Source organism: Simochromis diagramma, unplaced genomic scaffold (genome assembly GCF_900408965.1).
Source record: "Simochromis diagramma unplaced genomic scaffold, fSimDia1.1 OVJJ01000669.1, whole genome shotgun sequence".
NCBI lineage: Eukaryota > Metazoa > Chordata > Actinopteri > Cichliformes > Cichlidae > Simochromis > Simochromis diagramma.
The window spans coordinates 4,804,622-4,823,894 of record NW_024387458.1 but is presented as its reverse complement, the minus strand read 5'-3'; the positions used below and the strand labels follow the sequence as shown (position 1 = coordinate 4,823,894).

At 39.7% G+C, this 19,273-nt stretch overlaps 1 protein-coding gene across 1 annotated transcript; it reads right to left on the bottom strand.

Moving 5' to 3' along the window:
• Positions 1-3,094: 3,094 nt before the first annotated feature.
• ormdl3 (ORMDL sphingolipid biosynthesis regulator 3) lies at positions 3,095-11,175 on the bottom strand. Its single transcript, XM_040014335.1, has 4 exons — positions 10,807-11,175; positions 10,048-10,252; positions 9,285-9,436; positions 3,095-6,991 (listed from the first exon to the last, which is right to left on the bottom strand). The coding sequence occupies exons 2-4, from the start codon at positions 10,219-10,221 to the stop codon at positions 6,856-6,858; spliced, it is 462 nt and encodes a 153-aa protein (XP_039870269.1). The 5' UTR covers positions 10,222-10,252; positions 10,807-11,175; the 3' UTR covers positions 3,095-6,855.
• Positions 11,176-19,273: the final 8,098 nt, after the last annotated feature.

Below are 19,273 nucleotides of genomic sequence, written 5' to 3'. Positions count from 1 at the left end.
GGCATGAGACACATAAGTAATCATAAGGTGATCACTGCCCACCACCTGACATCCACAGATCACATTTTCTCGGTTAAATCTGGTCAGCCAATCACGGTTTTTAAAAATATGTCTCCTTCAACCTGCTTGAAAAGTGAATGTTTAATTTTCTGATGATAGCAGGTTTAAAAGATCTCTAAATAGTAAATACTGTCAAATCTAAAATCAGGTTACAGTAAATTTCAAAAGGAAAACTTTATCATACGTCTAGATCAGACCTAGCTACTGTTTAAAGATTAAACAAACATATTTAAGTTTAGTTTTGATACAAAATTGATACGAATTGTTTTGAGGTTGTGAAAATGTTAAATAGACACATAATGTTCCCACCAGGTACACAAATATTAGCTCGTGTCTTATGCAACGAGACATAAAAACTGTTTTGTGTGTTTCATTCTGTGTAAAAGGCTGTCAAAACACAACATATTTCAGAATATATTACAGAAAATTTCAAATCTGTTGGTTCTAGGAGTCAGAGGTGCTAAGGAGGATGAGTGCACTTTCATAAGAGATGTGTTTTTCTACACATTTTTCACAACTGAAAATACTTTTTTTTACTTTACATCAAATCTTAACATTATATCTTTGAGTCTTGCATCCTCTAAATATATTCAGTTACTAAAAATCTTAATTCACGTTAATTAGCGGTACTTCTAAAATAATAAAAACAAATAAAATGTTCAAAATAACAATAAAATATGTTAAAAGTAAGATTTCTCATTCTGCAGAAATGTGGTTTCTGTCATCAAAAAATAACATACATTAAAGGTAACAACATTCATTAACTAAATAAGCTTCAAATGAGTGTTATTCTAAATTGTTACATTTACATGTGAGCAGCACTTTTCTGTTGTAGTTGGTTGAGGCCCTCGGTAAATCTCAGTGGCCAGTTTTGAGATGGTAGGGGAAAAAATGGAATTTATGTAAATAAATATTACAAATAAAAATATTGCAAAGTTTAATGATTGTTTTTATTTCAATTAAACAATCTTAAAAGGGTTAGAGCGGTTAAATAACTATAACAAACTAACTTGGACAAGTAACTAATATCAATATAGTAATTTTATGACTTGGTTGAGCAATAAAGGTTCAAGCTGTAAGAATATATCTTTATCAGATTTAATCAGTGATTCAGTACGATAACTTTCACCCTGTGAGACATGACTCCTCTGACTTTATGAGCATATACAGTGCAGTACAGTGTTGTGTAGTAAATCCCAAAATAAGACAAACCCTGATATTCATTGACTGGAACTACAAGGTATTGATTTCCCAACATGAAACAAAAGGATCAAATAAATGTTGACACTATAAATAAACAGCTCCGATATTTTTACTTCACGCTGCGTATGTTTAACATGGCAGATATCTACATCCTTTACTTCCTGTGCAAACAAATATTTTTTTATAATTTACGTTCACGCGTCCATACAAAATGACAAATGTTAGCTTGGATTAAGTGTTAACTGTCAGACAAATTTAACACCTTTTCGAGGAGAGCGATGAGAAGAAAGAAGTCGTTACATTTCTATGACACTGTAAATCAGCGTAAATAAGTGAATGAACAGAGAAGAGAAAACCTCTTGACAAAAAGAGAGAAAGACCAATAATCTCCGCCTTGAGGTTTTTCTATTTATAGAGGCAGAACGTCTCCTCATATTAAGGTCAATGGCAGCTATTTGCTGCCCTCTACTGTAGAAATACAGACTGGCTTTTTTCAGGTGTACTTACTGTAGCATATTTGTTTTTGTTTTGTGTTTTTTAACTGCAGAATTCTCTATACGTATGGGTTTTTTTTTTTTGCATAAACTCTGGGTCACACATTCACATTTGCCCTATGCACTGGTCTCTTTGGCCTCAAATGGAGTGTAAAAAGAATATGAAAATAGCAAGATGAGCCAAAGCATCCTGAGACAAAAACTTTAGAATAGATTCATTATTATCATCAAGCCCTTAAAAGTAAAGCAATACTTGAGAGCCACAGCTTTCAGACTGGGAAGCATGGTGGTGTGCTGTCCCATTCCCTATGACAGCTGGGACAGGCTCCCTGCAATACAGAACTGGATAAGTGGAAAGTTTTTCAGACTTCAGGAAAAGTTATTATAGTTAACTAAAACTAAACACTAAAACTAAAAAGGATTTTAGTTAACTAAAAGAAAAACTAGACCTAGAAACTAGAAAACTAACTGCAATAAAAAATGTAGAGGAATTACCCTCACTGTAGTTTTAGGCTTATAAAAATACTTTTAAAAAAAGAAAGCACTGTTTTTATTGTAACACTTGCACTGATTTTCCTAAACCTCTGCCTGTTGCCTGACATTTGTCCTCCTTACAATAATTAAAAAGCCATTTACTGCGTCTGTCATCTTAAACGAGTTAGTCCCGATACAGCTTTGTTTTTGCTTTAAGGTAACTGGCCTTTTAAAATAATGCTAATTTTCATATAGTTTTGTTCATCTTAAGTTCCTCTTATTTTTTGTAGCATAACAACACAGAAGGCCTTTATGCAAATTTATGCTAAAACACATACAGGTAATTGTGATAAATGTCACGACTGGGGGGCACGTCTGCATGAAGATCGGGTAGTAGTCATCATTAAAAAGAAGCACGTGATCAACATACTGGATTTTACTGATGTAGTACTAGGATATGAGCAACAAAGAACAAGTCGTTCAACTATTTCTATCAAAAAAATACAATGTTTGGACGAAACATTTACCTCCTAGGTATAACTTAAATCATGATTTCAACTCATGTTTAAAGAAGACTTCAAAATCTATTCAACATAAATGGGTGGGATGCCATTGCATATCTGCTTAACACCAAATAAAAAGCTTATTTTGCCCCTAAAATGAGGATTTATATTGTTATGACTTAAATCATTTGATTGCTTTCATATAATGTGTGACGCCCTGCTAATTTACTGCCTCGTAATACCTCACTGTTACTTTCGCTTACTGAATGTTTAAACAGCCCCCGGTGTTGTTTAACAGGGTGAGCACTGTACAGCGTCAGTATCAGCTTGCAATGGGGGAAATGAAGACCATAGATTTAATTTTTGATTTGATGCATAGGTTTACTATCAGGTAGAGTTGACAGAGAGTACAAAGAAGTACTGTTTCAAGCTGCAGAGTTTAGGACAATCATTCAGATTGAATAACCTGATGCACTGCACAGCTTTCAGGAGGTGCATTGCAAGAGTTACTACTCTCAGGCATTTTCTACAAACCCTTGTACCTGCAAAGACAAAGTACAGAATATAGCACAAAATATCACATCTATGCACAATTCTGAAAGTGTTTCCTACTTTTATTAAGTACAATTTTCATTTTTCCTTTTGTGCAAACTCTATTGTACTGTAAGGACTAACTAGTCATAATGTTAAGCAACCTAAAAGTCTGAACTAAACTCCTGCAAACACGTCATGGAGGAGGCATGTCAGTACATTGTAGTCACTGAAAAAGGTGTCCTAAATACAGCCTTTCTCTTTTTGATGAGCAGTAATCCATCTGATGCTTACATCTGTGTTTAGAGTCAACACTCAACCTTCTTGAGAGCCCTGGATGTGCAAACAAAAGTTAAGCACAGCCACAACAAGACAGGAGAGGCTGTCTCACACCATGTTGTGCCTGTTGTACATACTGAAAAGCACACAAAAAATGACGAGCACAATGCTTCGTATTACCAGTTCCTTTACAGATCCAACACATTTTCTGCATTTTAATTAAACGCCAGAAAACGAGGACACGGCGGCACAAATACGCAGTACAACAATGAAGGATTTTGAGATGATGCTTGAAAAACATTGTATTTAGAGTCAAGCGCTCTTACAGAAAATGGCTTCGCAATGTCCTTCAAAAACAAAGCAAGTACACTTTTTTAAAAAAAGAAAATCAAACCAGGAGCTACAAGCGCAACTTTTCACATTTAATCAACATTCAGTTTATCCGATGTTCTCAAACAGTCTGATAAAAAAAAAAGTAAATGCATTGTCATCTTGTGCTGTAGCGAGTCTTACAATGAAGCCCTTTAGAGTAAGAATACATCTGAAAACATGATGAAGCCTCGGGCAGATCAACTATTATGTACACATACGTGAACTCTTTGGTTCTATGATCCATGTTTGATTCATTTATTACTTTTTTCCAATTTAACACACTTAATAAAATGAATGTTTTCATGTTTTGCAGTGACAGCGTGAACCACAAATCTAAGGAAAATATGAATCTGCTACATTTACTACCGCTGCCACTCTAAGTCATTTTAAATATTAGATCTATACTTGCTCTTGCTTCTACTACTGCTAAAGGGCACAATAGTGGTTTGACTATTAATCTATACATTTTTATTTTTTCAATTCATAACAGATTTGAATGGATCCTCGTATCCCAGCACAGAATAGACGTTCCCCTCTGATTGAACATCTGGTATCGTAAAATTGAGTTCAAAAGAAGAAATGTAAAACATAATTTTACCTCGAATGAGAATTAAGATGAACTATTATACAGTTTAGTCACCTTTAAACGAAATCCATGTTTGAGCTCATGTTTCATTCCCTCTCTGCCTGTCCCCAACTAATCAGTACCATTTATCAATTTCAGAGGTCAAATATGAAATGATGCTTCTTCAAACCATAGTCTGTATTCATTTTCCAGCTCTGGCCATCTGCGGTTTTTGCTCCGGGAAAAATGAAACCTGGCAATAATTTTGACAAACATATATGAATTGTGTCTTCTTAAAGACAAATCAGGTCAAGACAACTGTTTGTGTAACTGAATCAAAGCACTGTTGTGCACGTGATACACAGCCCACAGTAACTCAAAGACCCTGAATGCTTACGATGAGGCCTGCTTTGGCCTTTCACTGACAAACGCAATGAAAACGAAGAAACATGGCGGATTTGAAAAGATGCACTTTCACTGTATTTCTCCGAAAATAGCAACCAGCGTTTTTACTGTAATGCAATGACCTCTTTTAGCACACAGGACTAGTAGAAGTGGAGATTTCAATCAGATGACGAGGAAGTACTTGATATTCTTAAAAGATCTGGATCGTACCTACTTTAAAAATCTTATGCAGCTATTTTCTTTAGTGTCTCCTTTTTCTATCCTTTTTCTTTCAGTCCACAAACTGTTCTCATTAGCCTCGTTTCCAGCACCAGCTAATTTCAGAAAACAATCAAACGGGAGACGGAGTAAGCTAAAAACATGATAAAAAAGTGTAATCTAAAGCAGTTCATGAGACAGGTAGTTACAGAAGAGCAAGAGTGAAAACTAGACTTCAAGTAGCCAGAAGCATCCTCCATTAAAAACTACCTAAGGTGATATTGAATGTAAGCCCTAGGCCACTGTTTGACTACTGCTTGGCTATTTTTTCCCCGAATTCAGGATCAAAACTAGGCTTAACGTAAACGAATACCGGCTCTCTGAGGAGAATTTTGAAATACATTCCAGAGGGTGATTTGGACATTTCTATCCCATATTAACAAGTTTACTTCTACCTAATCAAAATCTTACACTGGAGAATAAAGCACAGCCATAAAATAAGTCAGTAAAATTGATGTTATGGAACCTGCTAACAATCCTCACCTGCAACTCCACCCAATGTAATGCAAGAGAAATGAAGCACACCACATCCTAAATTCATTTTTCAAACCTTTGAAAAGTCATTTTTGTACCAAATATCTGGCCCAGATCCAGATCAGGATGCTTTATGAAGAAAGCATTAAAGAAAAATGGCAGCTACAGCTGGCAGATAAAGTGATTAATCCCGCTTTGCAAGGGTTTATTTTTCTATCTTTGTCCTGAGTGCTTTATTGTTGCATTGTTTTCATCATTCTGGAGGATTTTTAATTCTTAGGTAAATGAAAGCATCCGTGCTACAGTGCATCAGACTGCACAAAGCGTACCTAATAAACGTAGAACTCAGTATGCAATCTGCTGACTGGTCTGAGCTGCAGACACAGCTGACTCATGCTCAACATACCAGATCCTGAGTACTTTTACAGAGCAGGAACAAACATGTGTGAACATATTTTGCCCATCTCCAGAGCCAGACTGCAGGACCTTTGGATAAGTCAGATCAGTCGAGTGCTTTTGCACACAGACTGGAGGTTTGCAGCGCACAAACCAGGACAAGAGGTGTCCAAATAAGGAAATGGTCAGATAAAAATAAAGGCTGCTTAACTTCCCAATCTTGGCCCTGAGCAGAACAGCGAGGGCTAAATATAAAATCTCGTGGTTTCTTGTGTCTCGCTTCCGCTGCACTTCACAGGTCCCCTACCATTTCATTAAACTATTGTTGCTCTCCTCTAAGCTCAGAAACCTCAAGGAAGACGAAGCTACACGCGAGAGTGAAGCTGAATAAATACAGCAGCGTATCATTACATACAAAATAACTTTGATTACTGCCTCAGTGTGCCAGTAGTGTAAAATGGCACACCACATTTGTACAACTACGTTGTCCCGTTCCCCCGGCACTTGTCACATTTGAGAACGTCTACAGAAATGTACACAATACTTTGAGAAATCCTTTTAAAATGTCTCTGGAAAAATCACGAGGCTCAAAGAAGATTTTCCACAAATAATCACAACTGAACACTTTCCCTTTGTGCTCTCTAGTGTTTTGTGTCTCCGTCCTGGGGTTTGGTACCATGGCAGTATGCTCAATAGGCTTTATTTAGAGTGCTGCTCTGCAGAGTGAGGCGCCAAACGACCACAGATCCCAATGTTTCTGCAGCCAAATCAGAAGCTTGATACTCTGTGTGCTCTCAGCAGTCCACAGGGACGCAGGAAGGAGGTGTCCTCTTCTGCCGTGTCAGTACTTATTAATCCCAAAGATCCTCACACCGTGCAGCTGGGGCAGCTTGGGAATGAGTACCGTGAGCAAGGAGACAGTGTTGACAACAAAATGGGCCCGATCGTATTTGGTGTAGAAGCTGGTTAATATATACCTGAATCAAGAATAGGCACAAAAAAGGAGAAGATTACAATGAGCAAAGGACATAAAGCTTATGTCTAGATTTCTCTCTGCTGGTGTGAAAGCAAGGCAGTCCGTTAAAAGCCTGAAGAAAACCACAATGTCTTTATAAAATGTCACTTTATGTATAAAAAAAACCTTTCACTTAGTTTTATTCTGCCAATCACACCCAGATGTTTCCTAACTCCCAAAAGCTGTGCCAGCAGTTGTCCTGTGAGACCATTTTAACGTGCCAAACAACAGAATTACAACACTGGTAATGAGCAAATGAGTTGATATGAGAATCTGTAAGCCTAAATCTACATTAGGCTTCCAAGCACCAACAAGCTAAAAAGTCGAATCTAAGTCCATCTAATTTAATCCCAGCATGCATGTTAGGCTAACTGATGATTCCAATTTTGACGAGGATGAGAAGCAGATAAAACACTTAAAGTGGTTTATGAATATGAGATGATTTATCTGAAGTTCGCGAGCAGGACCACATAAACATTCCCTTTTGAGGCTTATCTACAGATGCCCACTTGTCCCACACAGCAGTTGTTCTCCTTGCTCTCCCTCCCCTCTTCCTCTGTCTGTCATCCTCTCTCAGAGGTTTCAGGGGACTTAACTGGCTCAGGAGCCACTGCCCATCCTCAAGAGGCCTCAAGAGGCCTTCCACACACTGCAGTCTCTGGTCAAGCTCTGTCTCGTTATCAATAAACGTTTTTTTTTTCATTTGCATTTGGGGTGGTTAGAATGGTCTAAAGATCTAAGGCTAGATTTCATGTATAACACAATATATTTGTTCATAAATAGTAAATATTCTATTACCTATTCAATATTTCTACATTCAGTGATGACACCTAATCAACATATCTATAAAGCTTCTGTTTATCACAGAAATTTTTCAACTTGCAACAATCTGAAAAATTATTTGTAGAATTGAACCTTCGGCCACAATTCAACCCGGCCTGCGACACCATAAAAAGGAAAAGTAGTGGGTCTGCACAATAGAGGTATAAAAGTTTGAGGTTGGAGACATAATATATAATACATATTAAGATTCTAATGATTGTAAAGTCTAGAGTCTCTATTTAAAAGATAATTCAACATCTTTCATGAGTGCAGTGGGGCATATGAGGAAGATTTAAGCTAGTTTTTTATTGTAACCTCAGAGGAAACCAAAGTAAAATATGAGAAGTAAAAACAAACGGCTGCTTATAGAGTTTACCAGAATTCAGCAATGTGTGCATCTGATTTCACAGTTCTTCGTCATGTGGTCCTACACTTGTTTTATTGATTATTTATCATTTTTATTATGGCCCCGTGAAAAAAAACAAAAGAACCACAGACATACCACATCCATGTATATAAACTCGGCTTGTGTGCTGGCTGTATGTTTGCAGAGTTGTGTTAATCCTGGTGAGATGGTGGAATAAATAAAACTATGCTGATTTAATATGAGTCGCACTTTTAGGTGTGGCAGTAAGGGATTTTTGTTAAGTGAGAATGATGAATTGCATTTCCTGCTCTCAGCGGAACAGGTAAGGACATGTACAAAAACACTCCCAGAAGATTTCAGCAGATGTGTAGCCATTACATCTGGAGTCTAAAGACTGACCGCTCACTTCTTCCTGCTGGCAGTGGTTGCAAAACAAAATGACGAAGAGCCCCTTTAAATAAGTGCAAAAACAAAGTCCACACCTGCAAAAGCGCTATCGCTACAATGTTCGTGCTGAGCTGGCAAATAAACCCCGGGGAAGCAGAGTGCTTCCTGTAAACTGAACTGTGGTGGTTAATAAGGACAGAAAAAGGCCAAGAAAGCAGCAAGCGGCACTTCTGCAACCACTGTGCCCCTTCTCAATTTGCAGGCTTGGCTAATAAGGGAGCAGCGTGCATGCTAATCAATCCACACTCACACCAAAGGAAAATAAGCGCTGAATTTTATAATGCAGCATATATTTTTCCACTGAGGTATAAGTGTGTGCAAGTTCACTCTGAATAAAAGGTACTGGCATTCTGGTTAAGCCACAAACACACAGGTTCATTCAAAGAGAGCTGCTTTTGCTTTAGGCCTGTCACACACAAAAGTGCTGATGGATGACACGGTAGTGAGACGTGTCCTTGTCAGAGAACTGATGACCTACTCTGGTTGTCATTTCCTGTCTACACTCTCCTTAGACCTAACATACTTGCTTAAGGTATTGTCCCATTACATTGTCCTCTATGGTTTTTCTGCGGTCCTCAAAAAGCCGCATTAAACAGAAAAGCAGAGGAATGCAACTTACAGAACAATAGGTGTGATGGTGAGGAACTTCCGTGAAGCCGTAAACTGCACACCGTAGTCCATCTGCTCCCAGTGTGTAAGGAGGCGAGCTTTGCCTTGATCAGGGGTCTCGAAAGGTGTCCCTTTGACTGTATGAAGAAGCAGGTACATGCACTACAGAGAAGGGGAAAAACAGAACACTGTTGCCACATGATTGCCACACTAGTGGATTATTGATATGTGAATACAAGAGTAAACTTCGTTCAGTACAAAATCTTCCAGGAAGTTAACTTACTAAGGTCTTCCTCTTCTTCTTCTTTTAAAATAAATCTAAATCTACTGTAAAGCTCATAAGTAAAAGTCGGATGTGTTCTCAATATTAGGAACACTTTTAAGCTGCATGATGAAACAGCCCATGCCTCAACTAGCAAATTCACTTGTGTAACAGGATCACGGTGTGGTTAATACTGCGCTCTTCTCAAGAAATGTGGGCCTGTCCAAGTTGGAAAGAAAAAAAAAAGGAACTATGAAAAAACAACAACAAAAAACAAGAAGCTTGTTAAAGAATCACCTCATTAACCAAAGGCATGTCTAAGAGCAGTGAAGCAGCAAGCAGTTGTGTCTCTGACTCAGCTCTCAACTTACTCCCATTCACCACATCCTAAACCTCTTTACTGTGCTGCACGTGCCCTCGACTTGATTTGACCTGACTTGACCTAGTCAATAAAGGTTAATGCAAACTGTGGCAGTGCTGGTCCTTTGAGGGACACCACTACCCCACTAACCAGATTATGGATGAGGTTGGTGAGGGTCCAGACCACGGGCACACTGGCAAAGGGGATGCTCAGCAGGATGATATGAAGGAGGCCGATGCCCAGGATGTAAGACAGCCACATACCCCGGCTGTTCATCACTCGGGTGTTGGGGTTAACCTCACTGTGTGCTGTTCCCACGTTCATGATGGCGGCGGTAAGACTGTGTAACTGTCTCCTGAAACAAAAACCAAAGATGTTACCTTCTGACCATCTACAACCTCTAATGGTAAGCAGTCATATTTAAAGGGTTATACAGACACCTGTAGTGAACTCAACTAAAAGAAAATGAATCATGTAGCTTGGTTGCCCTTAAAAGAAACTGCATAAAGGAAAAGAATTACTTCTATGTATTACTATGTATTGCAATAAAGCAACAGTAGGTTATATGATAGCTTTAACCTGACATCTGCAAGCCAATCAGATGCATTTTGCCGTGGTATAAATAAAGAAAACATTAAAATATGATCAAATGAGATTTACACATTTTAAGAAGTAGCCTTGTGCGTGAATAAAGCTGGTGTCTGCTGGTTCAGTAGCAACTGATTGACTAGAGTAAACAATGTCGCAAGCGCTGATCATTCCAGCATGCTCTTTTGCAAGTTGTCTGGAAACATCACTGGAGACAATTGATCCTTAAAAAGATCTTGAAGTGAAGCATGGAAGCAAAAACAGCAAAAAACAAGAAAAGTTCAAATGCGTTGGGTTAATTAATGAAATCATTGTGCTTACTGCAGAGAAAAATGGCTTCAACTCCGACCTTTACGGGCACTACTCCGTTATCACAGTTTTTCCGTTATCGATGGCTTCAGTTATGTAACTAATACTATCCCTGCGCGGCTGATGAGTCTGCGGGGCTTCCATTAGTCGCCCGGTTCCCCTCCTTCAGTTCCGAACGTGTCTCTAAGCCCTACGGTCCACTCGTGAGCACGCAATCCATCGAGACGCGTCCACTTTTCTTTCGTCTTCTTTTAGCCAACAGCTGGTGACAACACAGCACGGTCCACGGTGTTACGTCATCGTCGCTCTCTCTCGGCACACGTTTCGGCGGAGTTTTTTTGCTCCTCGCAATTTTCTGTGATACGTCATGTTCGAGTCACGTGAGCTAATCTGGCCAATCACAGCGGAGTGCGCTGAAAACACGTAGCTACGTCTCCCTGACGTCAGGGCAGAGGAGGAGCTCAGGGAAAAGCGATTGACACTTATAAGCTACGTTTAATAACAAGAATCCTGATTTTTAAAACGAGGAGATATAGTTTATACAATTAAATTGCTTATATTTTTATTTTTAAACAAACAAAAATAACTATCTAAATAAATAAATAAAAACGTTGTGGTTCTGATCACAAAAAACTAAAAAATATATGTAAAATAATTGTATTATTGTATTATTAATAAAATAATTGCCTTACAGTTAAGTATATGATACTAAATCCATTTATAGCAGCACCTTTACGTTCGTGCTGAATTGACCTGGAATTTAGCACATTAGGGACAAATAATATGGCATTTTAGTCAAATGCTATTTTCCCAGTTCCCTGAGTAAATTTAGGCAAATTCAATAAACATAAAATATTTGTTTCATCATCTTCTAACACACCTTCTATCAATAAATGTAAAAAGTTAAGTTAATGTTCTGTCCGGTAATAATCATTGGCTTTCAGTTGCAACACAACCTTAGATTGGCCATTGGCTCCATAATTTAGTTGTTTCCACATTCCCCTAACAAGGAAGTATGCCTAGTTTGAGCCAGTGACAAGATAAAAATCCCCTAGGGGTTGAGGCGGGAAGGTCATCTGCAGTAAAAATCTGTCAATCTGGCACCATATTTGATGTGTCGTGCAGTGGCATCCCCTTGTGAATAAGCTAAAAGGAGCCAGCTAGCTACTGAGATTTGCATTTCACTTCTTGTTTTTAGCCCCAGGAGCTTTGTGAGACTGACATGCACTGTTTCACTTCATGTCGCTATTCACCACCATGTGAAATATCAAAATTACAATAACAAAGGCAAAAAATTCCACCAGTGTCATCCTGTTATAAGTAGCTTCATAGTCTTTATTGTTGCTGCATTTGCTTGTCTTTAAGGTATTTTCCATCATATTCCACTGAAATCTGCAAAGCTTTAGACTTGGTGACTTCCCCTGTTTGTTTTCCCCTGTTTGGCATACTGTAGCCAAGGCAGCAAGAGAGTGTGACGATAACATGCACATGATTCATGATGATGGTCTTTGTTCATAACCACTGGATAGCAGTGCCTTTGAAAACTAGACTAAATCAAAATGTTACACACTGTCACAGTTACAGGATGTCGTGACAAAGGACAAAAAATATTGCAGGGACCTGGTCACCATACTTTCCCCCTCGGGATTAATAAAGTATTCTGATTCTGATTCTGATGTCAGCAGAGTAAGGCTCTAGCCGCCCACAGCCCTAAGTTGGAGAAGCTGTTGAAGGGCTGTTTTTTTTATAGTGCGCATGCGCCAACCAGCGTGCAGCCTGTTACAGTCGCTCCTGCTTTTTCTCTTAGTTTAGCTCTTTTTTCTTACGTATTCTTTTTTTTTCTGACTTGTATTTTCACTATTCTTAGTTAGCGTATTGTCTGTCTTGTTAATGTTGGTTTATGTTGGTTTATAATGGAGCACTGTAACAAAAAAATAATTTCCCCCAGGGATCAATAAAGTATTCTGATTCTGATTCTGATTTTTTTTGTTTTTGTTTTTTAGAAAAACAAACATTTTATAAATATATGATGGAACAGAGAGATTAAAACACAAAATTATCTAGAGATCATCCTGCAATGGACTCCAGCTGCTACAGAAATTGGTCTTTAGACAATTCTTGAAATATATTTGTACATCACAAGTTACCAATGAATCCATACATTCATCCTCTGCTGCTTATTAGTTACATTTCATCTCTGGCTCTCTTCCACAGCGTTTCTTTGTCCTGTCTTCCTCCCCTCACTCCCCAGCTGGTCACAATAGATGGCTGCTCCTCCCTAAGCCTGGTTCTGCTGGAGTTTTCTTCCTGTTAAAAGGGAGTTTTTCCTTTCCCCTGTCGCCAAAGCATTTCCCCAAAGCAGGTCATCTTAATATTGGGGTTTTCGCTGTTTTTTCTGTATTATTGTAGGGTCTTTACCTTACAATATGAAGCCTCTTGAGGTAAATGTTGGTATGATTTGGTGCTAGATAAATAAAACTGAATTAAAGTGAATATTCTGATAAAATCCCAATGACAGTGAGTCTCCACAGACACTACATTAGGTTTCAACAGGCTAGCATTTTGCCACAGTAACACACAAAGAGTCAAAAACAGTCTCAGCCACGCTCTCACAGCTGGTATAAATTCCAAAATTGTGGGCAGCAAAATCTTTATACACACACATAAAAGAAAGCTCTCGATTCTTCATGTAGCCAAGATGAGAAGAGACCTTGCTAGAGGCAACAGTAAATGTCTAACGTGGATCATACTGTGGTTTCAAAATCAAAAGATCAACAGTGTCATATTCTAGATCCCAAGATAAACCCATATACTAACTTTGGCCCACAGTAGCCTGAAGCGAAGGGGGTCATCAGTCCTCTGCTTGTATGAAATGTTATGTGACACCTACTGTATCTAAGGGTACCCCTGTGATGAGTGGCATCAAACGGGTTTAGCCATCTGACAGTGGACTGTCTCGTGTGCTCATAGCCTTGGGAGTTATAGTTGTGTCAGATATGTAAACCTAGAGCTCTGCTCAAATGAGAACTATGGATGTCAGTGCTGTGAGATCATCTCTGGCAATGGAACAATGACCAAGTACATGACACTGATAAAATACATATAAGGAGGAGGGAGATAATGAAAGTACTCATGTGGGCACGTATGACACCAAGAGATGAGTATTTCAGTGATTTCACCACGAGTGTGCAAATGATGGTGTGGGTAAACCTTAATAACAAAATGTAATTAAGAAAAACGGGTTTTGTTATATGTTAAAATGCCATTTTAAATCATTAGCTTTTGGTTTAGTCCAGAGCACCATTTAATAGTTGTCTTACAACTTTGGTTACCACTGATGATGATAGATCAAAGCTTCGGTGTCGTGCGGTTGCATTCATTTCTCCACAGCTATAAATCTAACAGATGTTTAGACATATTCCTCTGTAAACTCCACTTCTCTACTCTTAGGGTTTTGCCTACGGCTCATTTAGCTAAGTCTTTCAGATGTAATGCGATTCCATTAATAGGATGCATGCCAGTAACAAGAGCTTTTAATGATGAGATGCATTTCATATTTCCATGTCTCCCTTAAGATGCGGGTCAAGTGTAAATTCTTTGCATGGTTTTAGCCAGGAATATTTTTTTCGAGGCATAAATCTGTATCCAATTATCATCCATAGTTTTACAGACATTACTGTAGCTCCATGCGTGTATTCTGGGAAGAACATTTTAACAAAAAATGGGACAGGGAAAAAAAATGTACCCAGGAACTTCACCATATATATTTGTTGCTGTTACAAAAAATGTAAATCATGTGTTATAGCGCTGTTTAAACAATTAGTTGAATGCTTCTTTGTTTTTCCTACATTGTTTCAAGTCCAAATATTGCTGTGTAATTTGAAAAAAAATCAAAGCCTTTTCAAAATTAAACTAATGTAGCTTCCATTAGTCATAAAATCAGGAATGAAATTTGTAAGCAGTTATATATTCTGTGATGTGGCAAAAAAAAATCAAACTCAAAGCATTCTTTAGTATATCGCACCAGATAATGTTATAATATCACAGTTTTAGCTAAATGAGTCAAAGAATACACAGTCAGTTTGGTTCATTTAAAAAAAGACTCCCAAGTTTAACTTTCACAGTTTGAATTCTGCTTCTACAAGGTTTGAAAAAGTCATTTTTTTGTACATCTCTTGCTACTGATACCATAAATATTAGTGAGTATTTTGCACCTGTATATTTCACTCATCAGACTGCAATATGCAGATAAACAGCAGCGTCTGATTGTAGAAGACCAGCAGATGTCACCATCAACACACTTTGAACTGGTTGCTGCCATCCTGGAGTCTGGACTGTGAGTGCTTCTACTCTTAAAGACACAACTGTGGAGGCACAGTGATATAATATGAGGTATAATTATTAATTATCATAATTAAGTCCCGCTTTTTTCTGTCATTCTAAGCAGCAAAGAAACTTAGGAGGTAATGAGCCTCTTCTTAGGTGTTTAAAATGAAGTTGTTATATATAATGAACTCAGTGCCTGTCTAAATGCACTCATGTCATAGGACCAAGTTTCCACTTTAGTAAATTAAGTTAACAAGACTATAAGGCTAGGCAATGCAAGTATGAGCTTTACACAACATATAAAGTATAATCTGTACTCATCACTTCTTCGAGAACATTTGTGGGTTTACATTTTAGTTCATCCAGTATCTTGTATTTCCAGCACTTTCTAGACATCTACTAACTCGTGAGTTCAGAATCTCAATGAATTGCAGCCACAAGGAAATTGTTCAAATTTTAAAAAGCTGATAGAGACTGTGAAAAGAGAAAAATAAAATAAAAGAATTATAAAAATCTGGAAGTGCTGCAGAGAAAGGATTTGGGCAAATCAGTGTCGCACCTTTAATTAACGCATCGGAGCAATGCTTTAGAGACGTTACCTGAAAATACAGAAATATCTACCCACAAACAGGGATATGTTCTTAAGGTCAGTGGCGTTGGGGTTTTATGGCCTGTGGATGGGCTGCCGGGGTAATTTTCTCCAGTAGGAGGGGTGGACTTGTGACCCAGGCAGGCTTGGATGATAGCCTCGCTGGAAAAGGCTGACGCAGGGAGTCCATTATTGCCCCTGGAGGAAGCGGAGGATTAGAACACCAAAGAATTTCAATAAAAGAAGTGTCTGTTTGGGGGTCGGGGAGAGGCAGAAGGATGGTGAAGGTGGTAGGGTGCTGGGGGGGGGGAGTTCCCCTCATTGTCCCAGCAGTGATTGAGAGCAAGAGGAGGGGAGTGGGACAGCATTGTGTTTGCAGCTTCTCTGAAGAAGGTGGTTATTAGGGGGGATGGCTAAAGAGGGGTGAGGGATGGGGAGGCTGTTGACTCTTCATCTTGTGTGAACAAAGTCTCTGGCACATAGCCCTCTTCTGTCCCTCTGTCCTGGACACCCTTGTCTACGAGTGCCATGAATTCTGTCCCTCTTGCCGGGGACCCCCACCAACTCCAACCTGCACCGCCACACATTGTGGGGCTTAAGTGCCCTTTAATTAGGCCGCCTCAGTGTCCGGCTGAAGACCGCTGAGGGTTTAGGCTCTTCCCTGTGGGACCTTGCTGAGCAGCTCAAACACACCAATAGTGCCCTTCACACAGCCAAGGGATAAGTGTTTGCTGCTCTAATGAAAAAGATTTATTTAAGAGTATGGTTCTCATTGCCCCCGACTTAAAAAGTCCTCACAATGGCCCTGATATCATCTTTAACACTGTTCCATTTCCAGGAAGCATTAGCAAGGTCTGTTAGACGAGGCAATCGCTCCACCACCGAGTGGCACAAAGCTGCCAAAAGACAGACACATCAAGACAGTACACACAGTTTACTTCCTGTACAGACAGAACATACTGCACATTGAGCTCTTATTGAGGTTATCATCATGAGGTATTAATTAATCGGGCCCTTACTTCACAGATGGAGGCCAACGAGAATCTGTTTCCTGGACGTTAAATTAAAGTGGAAGGTTTCAATCTCGCACGCATTATAGGTCAGTGTGAACCCACGCGAAATTATGCAAAGGAGCGCTAATTCACATAAATTCTCTCTTCCACGTACACAGCCAAACACATGTGCAGCTTTGTCATTGTGATGGAGCTTATTTCATTATCATAACAGCATAAAGCACGGGATCCAGAGTGCAAAGAGGGAGGTGGGCAAGAGGCATTGGGAATTTGCTGAACTACTCCAACAAAATGAGTAATTTCTGGACACCCCATTGTGTGAAGAGCTTACAGGGTGAGGGCTCTGAAAGGAAGGATACAAACATGGCAGCAAGTAAAATAAAGTGAAAGATGGAAGCAATGAGATGCAGAGAAGAAAAGAAATTTGTGAAGGGAGCAGGGCGGGATTGGGCGTGTTCAGAAACTTTTTCGCTACAGCCCAGTGTGTGTAGTTACCCTCCTAATCCTAGTTTTATTGGCTGCCTGTGTCCAGCCATGCCGGTCGGATTGAGTAGGGAGGCCAAAGAAGTGGGGGTGGAGGGGCTGAACACATGTCCTTCTTTGTGGTAATACGCTGATTAGGCCTGAGAAAGAGCCGGACCTGGTTACGGCCTTTCTCAGGTCACCGTAGAAACCAGCCCGGTAGGGGACCTCTGTGTGTCTCCCCCCTCCTGATGTGGACAGGCACACCGAGGTCTTCCTCTGCAGAAATTTTTCCACAACACCACCACTCAAAATGCCCCGCAATTGTTGTTGAGTCTCCAATGTTTTTGCCTGTAATCGCGTTGCCTTTCTGGGCAGTTTGCGCTGCACTTGTGGCCTCAACCTGGGAAACGTGGTTTCAATGTTGTTCAGATGCAAACCGCAGACTGATTCCTTTGCCTGCACTCATAAATTAGACCGCTGTCACATTCCCATAATCCATCCCTGGCCCTGCACACCGTCTATCGCTCCGGCACAGCAACTGTCATCCAAATCCCAGCGCTGAGCTCGGCACATTTCTGACGATGCCGTAACACATGACATTGTTCATAATCGAAAACAGACCTGCCTCAATGTCAGCACCGCTATGACATACCGCATCTTGACTTGAGGCATTGAAAAGTCATCTTTATTGGTATAGCACAGAAGACTCCCCACCACAACCAACTGGAGAGCAGGCCTCATACAACTTTCACCAGGCAATCTATCAGTTATTGTCATATTTACCCCCCACAGAACCCCGACGCTCCTCTCAAACAGGGCGGTAGGTTGAGTGCTGCTCAGTCACTGTTGTTTCCCCATCTTCATTGTTAAGGAAGACTAAAACACAGAAGGGGCGGGTGAAGGGGGCACTCCACCGCTGACCTCCAGACTTTGGTCACCGGGCTTTCTCTTCATGCGGCGGGCACTGAGCCTTCTCGATGCAGAGTGCACGCTCCCAGCCCCTGCTGAGCAACCTCACCACCCCACTCATGCCCTAGAGGTCTCCAGGAAAGGCACCATCACCCCCAAGCCACAGCCATCCGAGACATATAGAAGTGCGGTGCAAATACTGCTACATATACACATTGCATTTATTTAAATGTAATAGTATTTATGCTGATAGGTACATCATGAGCATTGTGTAACAGCTAGTATGAACTACAAGTCTACTATACATGATTATGGTATAATTAGAAGCATTAACACAGTGCATAGTTGTGTAATTAATATCAGGAATTCTCAAAATTCTCAATAAAACAGGTCATTCTGACAGTTGATGAGCTTTCTGACTTGAAAACAGGATTTCCAGGAAATGCTGGCTTCCATATGTCGCCGCATTCTCAATATGTTGTGAAATCCATCAGGTTATCTATCCAGGATTGTATATTAATTTTTAATAAGTGTTCACTCACATTCCTATTGTGTTGATTCAAGAATTCCTCGGGTCTGAAATTGTCTGTTTGAATATTCACATGGCAAGAATGTAAAAAAAATGTTTCCTGCACTTTAGTTAGAAGTAAAATAATCCTGATTTTAAAGAAAAAGGGATTCTTAAAAAAAAACACGATGTTAAGTAAGATATTTACAGGGATAAGTTGCTTCTGAAGTGCTCGCATCTTTGATGGTAATTCCTCCCGTGATAGCCACCTGACAATGCCTTCAGATGAAACTTTTAACTAGATTATCATCACTACAACTGGGTTTGTTTGATCTCTGCTGGGTTATCTTGTTTGCATTGGTGCTGATCAGTTTCCTTGTATGTGAATCAAATGCGTGGTTACTTCAGGCTAAGTCCATCACAAGCATCCCACCCTCCTCCTTCACTCCCTATCTCCCTCTCTCCACTCCCTCCTCCTCCTCCCCGTCCCACGGCTGCTTGCCCCACAGCCCATCAGAATGACAATGGTATTGATGTAAAATGTGTCGCCTTTGGGCCGCTGAAGCATATAACCCCTGCATGCCTGGCCCAGCTACCGCCACAGTTTATGGCTTTATTGTGTTCTCTTTTATGTCCTCCCCTGTTGGGGAGGGCGGGCAACAATTTAGA

Coding starts and splice junctions, on each gene's coding strand:
- ormdl3 (XM_040014335.1), bottom strand. CDS start 10,221: ATGAACGTGGGAACAGCACACAGTGAGGTTAACCCCAACACCCGAGTG. Junction 9,437..10,047: donor CCAACCTCATCCATAATCTG/GTTAGTGGGGTA, acceptor CCTTCTCTGTAG/TGCATGTACCTGCTTCTTCA. Junction 6,992..9,284: donor ACCATCACACCTATTGTTCT/GTAAGTTGCATT, acceptor TTCTTGATTCAG/GTATATATTAACCAGCTTCT.